Here is a 7,866-nt window from a genome sequence, read left to right as displayed (position 1 = left end):
GAATGCTGGACCACTTGTGTTTACCAAAAAGCTGTGCCATCCACCTCCTCAAAGAAATAAGGGCTGAATTGGTGCAAGATCCTTCATGATGGAGCCTCAGGGATATTCCAAACCAATGCAAAAACTGTATTACCTGCGGTCGAGAGAGAATTCTGGGCAGACCTAAAGAGAGGGCTTACCTGAGTCTAACAGATGATAGTTTCACAGAACTTAAGAACTGGGATGTTAGAGAAAAGCGAGGTGCTGGCATGCTCTCTGCACTTTCTTTTTTTTCCTTCTTCAGTAAATGAAATAGCTGGCTCAGGACTGTCTCCCTGTTTCTCTGCATTAGTGAGAAGCACAGAGACTAGTTCTGCTGCATACTGATTTTCTTTGGAGGCTTGCTACCTTAATTTGAAAGAAGATGCTGTGCAGGTTAGCCAGATTGATGGTAGAATAAGAATAGCTGCATTTATAGCTCCTTGCTGGGCTCTTGGGCACATCAGCAGCAAATTTCTCTTTGCCTGTGTTTGGTTTGAGATTTAGCCTGGGTGGAACCTATTTGGCAGGTTTCTACCTTTGCCTTAGCTGAAATCTTTGCAAAGCAAGGGACTCTGCATTGTTCTGTTTGTTTTTCAGTGCTGCTGGTTTCCACTGCAGTGGTGGAACCAAGGAGGGGCCCTGCCATCGAAGGGTACTCTGCATCTTTCCCCTTGCTTTGTCCTCACCTCCAGCACTGTGGCACCTTCTGCTCAGGTTGCTCAAGGCTGCCAGGCTCGTTACAAGTGTCTTGCACTCTCCTAGGTGAGGATGACAAGCTGATCCTGTGTGACGAGTGTAACAAAGCCTTCCATCTGTTCTGCCTGAGACCGGCGCTCTATGAGATCCCAGACGGCGAGTGGCAGTGCCCAGCGTGTCAGCCTTCCACTGCCCGGCGCAGCTCGCGGGGCCGGTGAGTGCCTCCCTCTTCACTTTGCCTTCCCACCCATGCACAGTTCTGGCTGTGCCTCCACAGCGTGACCAAACCAGCCTGAAACAGAACCCCTTTGAAAGGCTCGTGATAGCCTGGTTAACTCCCTGGCACTGGAACAATAGGAAAGCCATTTTTCCAGGCTGGAAGTTCAGCACACCTGTGTTGTACTGACCCGTGGCAACTTGGGAGTTTTAATAAATAACTTATATTTGGCAGGGCCATGCACAAAACATTGACCAGCATCAGGTGTGCTGAGGGCTGTTGTTTCTTCAACTGAACAACTAGCTGGGTGGCTTTTTCATGGAGGGCAGTTGGTAGTGCTGCAGCAGTGTGGTCCAGTGAGCTGAGTTCTGTTGTGTTCTTGTCAAGTTAGAGCAGGCATTACTCCAGGCTGCAGCTCAGCCCCTACTGTGCTACTAAAAATCAGTCTACAAAATGCTACTCATGGTTTTCGGGACATGGTAAAGCTTAACAAGGCAGGAACTTTGTAGGGCTACAGAGGGAACATGATATGAGGAGGAATCTGAGAAGGAAAGTTGTTCTATGCAGCAGAAATTAGTAGTTGTTTCCTGAGAGCAAGGTGGTAAATTAGTTTTTGAATTGCAAGCTGGAAGTTCAATATATGCAAGATGTATTTTAGTGTTTACAATGTATGTCCTCTGCTGACTGTGACTGTGCTGCACGTACCTGCTTGTCAGGCTGTCGAATGGCACCTGAAGCAGAAGCAGTCACCAGATCTCCCTTCCAGAGCAGCAGCACAATAAGAGGTGTACTGCCTTGGAGCATGCAGGTGGTGTATGACCTTACAAGTATTACTTGCTCCCTAGGCACAATTTAAAGGTTCATCAGGCTTGTACAAAAATGACAGGGCTGCAGTGCAGCTGTTCCAGCCTGAGATCATCATCACTTTGATGTGGCAGTCACCTGCAAGCTGGCTTCTGGATGAGAGCCATCAGGAGGGGTATCACCTGCCTGGTTACCTGCTTGCTGCTATTGTCTTCCTACCTGAGGCAGGAAAAGAATGTTATCCTTGGAGTGCTTTTGTCCCCCTCTTCTGTGTGAGCTTATTCTTACTCTTTTTACTGCTCCAGATCCTCTTTCTCCAGAGGATTGAAACTCCCACAGCAGCTTTGCCTTTGTCCCCTTTTGCCTAAGCATGCTGGTTTGTTTGTTTTCCTGGTTTTGTAATGGTTTGAATGCTTTAGCAGACATCTGTGAGAAGTCAGAACTGTCTTGGGCAGGGAGTCTCTGTGGCTTCTGAAACCAGCACATGAGAAGCCTGACACTGCTCATTGTTAAATACAAGCTTAGCTGTGAATATTACTGAACGAGGGCTGTTTCCTGTAGTGCACATGCAAGTGGCATGACAGGGGAAAGAGAAAATGGAAGATATTACAGCAGAAACCAAAAAGCCCCCCTCTTGAAACTCATTAGGCCTGACCTGCAGTCCTGGGCAGGACATCCTCTCAGGGAGGAGGAACTACACAGTAATTGCAATCTTAAAATCCATTATTAAGGTGCCTAGAACAGCAGAAAATATCTAGGATCAGCTGTTGGGGATTTTAAGCCCAGATGTTCAGACAACAGCCTGGGAAGTGCCCTTTAAGCTGTAGCTACAACTTGCTGCTTTCTGGAGTAGTCAGCTGCCTCAGTGTGGGGCTGGTGGTTATTTGACATCGGGGTGGTCAGCAAGTCTCTGCCCATGAACACACAGTAGAGAGGGCCCAAGGCCTCTGGTACCCACGATCTGCTATGACAAATGTGTTTACCTGTCTTACTGCAGGAACTATGCAGAGGATTCTGCTGAAGATGAAGGTGAGGAAGGTGAGGACGCATCAGAGGAAGCTGAGGATGCTGAGGAAGAAGAGGAGGAGGAAGAAGATTATGAAGTTGCTGGTCTGAAATGTAAGGCTTTGACTGTGCAGGGAAGAAATAGAAGATCTTCACAGTGAGGGTGGTGAGGCACTGGAATAGGTTGCCCAAGGAAGTTGTGAATGCTCCAACCCTGGCGGTGTTCAAGGCCAGGCTGGACAGAGCCTTGGTCAACGTAGTTTAGTGTGTGGTGTCCCTGCTTATGGCAGGGGGGTTGGAACTAGATGATCTTAAGGTCCTTTCCAACTCTAACTATTCTATGATTCTGTGATTCTATGAATATTAGGATTCTGCCCTCAGTATTCAAAGTATTAATCCTATTTGGGAGTTGTGCTTTTCCTCACACTGGACAGGGTCTTACTTGGAAGTGGTGGGAGATGTCATGGGGGGAGGCTGTGGCGGTGCTGGGCATTACCTGGGGAGCTGGAGGGAACACTTGTCCCTTATGATAAGGGTCAGTGTTGGCAGAGATGGCAGCTGTGCTGAGCTCTTTCTCACTGCCCAGTTGCTGCCCGGGGGACACTGCCCATACCATGAAGAGCACTGCAAGGGCAGTGGAGGCTGCAGCATCATCAGTTACTGGCATTGGCAGCCTCTGCACCTACAGAGTTGGTAAACTGGATGCTGTCAATAGGTGCTTATGGAGCTTTAACCACAACCCTTCCTCCTTGCTTTTTCCCCTCTCACCAGCTCATAACCTCTTAAGCCCAGGATTCCTAGTGATGTGGCAAGGAAGCATTTTAAAATAGCAGGGCTAGTTCTTCCTCTGCCTGATCCTGTGGGAAGGCACAGTACTTGAGGTGTGGTGTGGCCTGGAGCACCAGCACCCTTTGGCTGCAGACAGAGACTGCTCAGGATGCACAACTAGCACATTCCTGAGCGGCTGAGTTGAATAAAAGGGGATTTTCTAGACTCCTCAATGACCGCTTCTCCAGTTCACCACTTTTTAGTGTATGTATCTGCTTTGTTTTTAGGGAAATTTGACTTGGTCTTATTTGGGCAACATGATGCAGTGAAAAGATTGATCTTAGAATGGCACGCTGCCAGCCTGTGCTTTATCAAAATGCCCTTGACAGACATAAAATTAACTTCAGACTGATTTGACCAAGGCAGATGGTGCAACCTGCAGACTGGGACCCAAAAGGTTATCCTCATGTTCTTCTGAGGGTTTTCCATCCAGGTCTATCAATCTTGATTCGCTTGCTTTATTCTGGTTTCAGGGATGTTCACTGATTCCCTGGCTACATTCACCGCTTGTTGTTCTGTGGTGTATCCATGTCCACACTTGGAGCGTATTCAGCCTATGTTGCAAGGCCAAGTCAGGAGCTGAGCCAAGGTTTCCAAACAATAGCAAAGAGGGTTACAGTCACTAAAAATAAAGTGCTAAATGCAAAGTTTTAAAGAGCATTAACATGGAAAGGTCACGGTGGAAAACTTTTGTTTTAATAGAGAAGTCCCATTAATCCCCATGGTGTTTATCCTGAGCGATAGAACCTGGAATGTTGGACTGCCAGACATTTAACACGTGCTGCACGCTTGACACACAAGCAGAGTGACAACAGGCAGACGTCCCGCAGCCCGACACGCTGCTCGTGCAGGGGGCCCAGCAGGATGATTTATTGGGCAGGGCTGGATTAGGGGCTGCACATCAAGTGCTACAGCGTGCTGGTTACAGCTTGCTTAGGCCATAGGGACCAGGTGGAAGGAGCTTGGCTGGAGAAGATGACCAGTACATTCTCCTGATACAAAGGGGTCATGGGGGAAACTTTAAGACGAGGGAGTGCACCAGCACGCTTGCATTTCCATCAGTGTGAAGCTCTGACAGGCCAACCAACAAATGGGCAAGTGCTTTACTGTGGGATATAATGCAGCAGTCCTGGGGAATAAAATCCCATTGTGTCCCACTTGCAGTGCGGGGCAGCTCCCGGCTGCAGTAACTCAACACTCCCCCCGCGTGCAGGTCAGTTTTCAGGGGAGCTCAGCAACTGGCTTATCCCACTGTGTGGGCCACTTGTAAAGGCTTGGAAAAGCACCCGTCCCTGAAACGGTGAGGAGCAGGGGGGCAGCAGGAAACAGGGAAACCCCAAGTTTCTGCTCCCAGTGCTTTCGGAAGGGATGTTGCAGTTTTACGTGGGACAATTGCCTGTCCTCCATTCCTTGCCCTGTCTCACTCAGCACTTGTTCTGCAGGCAGAAGGGCTGTTGGAGGCCAGGGCCCTGCCTGTGGCAGAGATGCTGGAAGCTCCCTGGTCTCGCTTGGGGCTGGAGGATCTTGCCAGTTGGCTGGTGTGCGTGACCACCCTTGAGCAAGAGGCTGTTGCCAGATAGCAGTGGCCTCTTTTTGGACTGGAGGTGATTACCCACGTATCTCATCTGGAGAGGGTATCAAGAGCAGAGCTGACAGCAGCATGTGCCATGTGAGGACTGGAGCTGGGTCACTGCGGCCATCCAAGGGTTCACCGGCTTCCCTGCGCTGGGAGCAAGGCTCTGCCTGGCATGTGGCTGGGCAAAGGGCTTGTGGTCTGTGCTTCCAGGTTAACCTGTTCCTCTAAGGCTATGGCTTATATGTTTCAGTGAGACCCAGGAGGGCAGCCCGGGGCAAGCAGAGCACAGCCATGTACTCCTTGAGGCAGGGAAGGCACCAAAGGAAGAAGCAGTCGCTGCACCCTGCCAGGGGACCCCGGCAGCGGGCAGCACCTGTCAACGGCGCAGACATTGATGAGCTGGTAAGAGCCAAACTGCTCCCCGGAGGCTGCTCCCATCACGAGTTATAAACGGAACAGGTGTCATGCTTCCTCCCCTTCCCAAAGAAGTGCCCTGAATCCTACCGTGACACCCGTGCTGGGGGCGGGCTGACAAAGGAGGCACATCCCTAAGGGCCCGGTGCAAACGGCGCACAGTTATGCCAGGCATCCTTCCCCAGCCGTTTTCATACATTGTCCCCTTGAGTAGCAGGCAGCCTGCAGCTTGTTAAAGGGTTTTAAATAGTATCCAAATGTCTCTGCAGAGAGGTGGGGGTCCTGGCTAGGCAGAGAATGCCAGCAATGCTGGACCCTTGCTACCCAGCCTTGGCCATTTTCTTACAGTTGTTGTCCGTATGGTCACTCCCTGACCTCCAGGACATAATTTGGCTGGTTTGGGTTTCACTTGACATTTAAAGAATAAAACCGTCTGCTCCTGAACAGAGCAGTGCTCTGTGTGTGTGCTGGGTGGGGTGGAGCTGCAGTGTGCTGTGCTGGTTGTCCTGGGGAGGGACACACTGCAGGGGATACATGAGGATATTCCAGCCCCACAGGCCGTGTCATGAGCCTCTGCTAGATCTGCCATGTGTCCACTGACCAGCACTAGTAGTGCTGGTGTGTTCTGTCACTTTTTCTGGAGTGGTTTTGATGGTCTTTGGTCTCACTGCTTCACACTGGGTGTGGGTGGGCTGGCTGCTGGATCTGCAGTGTCCTTTTAGCTGCTCTGTGCTACAGATTGGAAGGCAACCAAATCAGCAAGCCCACCATGGGCCGCCACAGACAGCTTAGAGGGATATTCAAGTGGGGAAGGTCTTACTGGAACAGCTGACAAAACACTAAATTTGGGGAAGAGGACTCTGTTGGGGCTCTTGCACTTAACCGTTTGTCCTGGGAAAAGACTGAAGCTGGGTCAGGAATAGTGCCCTGTGCGTGGAGCCTTCCCACCATCTGACATGCCCTAAGCAGTAGTGCCTGGAGCCGAGGGGATGTCCCAGTGCTGTTGGCTGACTCAGGCAAATGACCTTGTGTTCAGCCTGTGCCGGTGCTGGAGGCATCAGCTGCTCTTTGGTATTTAAAGTGCATGGTTGGGTCTGCAATGTCAGTACAGCAGCACAAGTGCTTTTCCTTTGCCTCTTGTGCTGTCCCCCAGGGGCTTGGAGGAGGCAGGGAGGGAATTCACACTCTCCATTTGCTGTCATTTATTCTTTGGTTGCTTGTTTTGACCATGTTGTCTTTGAACCTGTCTTGAAAAAGCTTTGCTGCCGCTGGAGAAAAAGACAGGCTGCTGGTGAGTTATTCCCACCAGAGTTTCTGGATGGGGCTCCCGTTCCATAACTGAAGTTGTCACTGAATGTCTTGGCTGTTGCCATCAAAGGTCCTGCAGCAGAGCTCTTTGCCTCTTGATTATTGTGGACGATGGCTGTGTTTTTAAAGACTTGAACTTTGCTTCTGCAGCAGTACTACATGTCCCCAGCCATTGAGACCGTAGCTTCTAAGGGGGGGGATTGAAAAGAAAATCTCTGCTAAGAATCAGCTGGTTTGGCCTCAGAACTCTTTGCTGAACAGTAAAGCCCGTAGTGGTTCCCTCCTTTTAACAGCATCCTTTGTGTGGGCAGGTCCTTCAAACAAAGAAGACGGCACGTCGCCAGAACCTCGAGCTGCAGAAGTGTGAGGAAATCCTCAGCAAGCTGATCAAGTACCGCTTTAGCTGGCCCTTCAGGTGAGGGCGGGTGGCCCCCTGCATGGGCAAAGGGCTGCTGCAGGCAGGGGAGCTTGGCTGTGCATGGTCCTGACAGAGCCTCTTGCAGGCGGCGAGACTGGGGTTTCAAAAACAAGTTATGAGTGGGAAAAAAGGGAGTGAAGCTGCTCCAGAAGAAAACCCCTGTGTTCTCTCAGTCCTTCGCTGGGCTGAAGACAGGGAGCGCTTCTGAGGTGATATAGCAGAGGGTGGTTCACTGTGGGTCAAAGAGGGGAGGCTGGGGGAGGCTCTCTGCAGCCCCCAGGGTGTGCAGGGCACACTGCAGGCAGTGGGGCAGAGAAGGTGGCCATACCTGCCACGTGCCAGTCCCTGTCCCAGCCCAGCTCCCTGGGCAGCAGGACATGCTGCTGTCCTTCCTGCCATCACACCGTATGACTGATACGTCGAGCACTGCCAAGGTGCTGCGTGGGCTTGTTAGGGCAAGGCAGGTTGTGGGTCGGGGCTGCTGCCCAAATGAAGGGGATGGGGTGGTTGTGGTTCTCCTCCACAGCCTGCACTGCTTGTGGCCGGGGCTGTCATTGTCCTCCTATCGCTGTGGCTCTT

At 51.1% G+C, this 7,866-nt stretch overlaps 1 protein-coding gene across 1 annotated transcript in view; it reads left to right on the top strand.

The window, feature by feature from the left end:
• BAZ1B (bromodomain adjacent to zinc finger domain, 1B) overlaps window positions 1–7,866 on the top strand; it is a gene marked incomplete at its 5' end in the record, with an annotated part of 41,365 nt that overhangs the window by 33,083 nt on the left and 416 nt on the right. Inside the window, 4 exon segments of the mRNA XM_010024927.1 lie at window positions 782–931; window positions 2,736–2,857; window positions 5,398–5,549; window positions 7,181–7,294. Coding sequence (XP_010023229.1) covers window positions 782–931; window positions 2,736–2,857; window positions 5,398–5,549; window positions 7,181–7,294 — 538 coding nt within the window.

Source organism: Nestor notabilis, unplaced genomic scaffold, assembly GCF_000696875.1.
Source record: "Nestor notabilis isolate BGI_N333 unplaced genomic scaffold, ASM69687v1 scaffold14332, whole genome shotgun sequence".
Classification (NCBI taxonomy): domain Eukaryota; kingdom Metazoa; phylum Chordata; class Aves; order Psittaciformes; family Psittacidae; genus Nestor; species Nestor notabilis.
The sequence above is the reverse complement of the archived record's forward strand: the minus strand, read 5'-3'. Positions and strand labels throughout refer to the sequence as shown.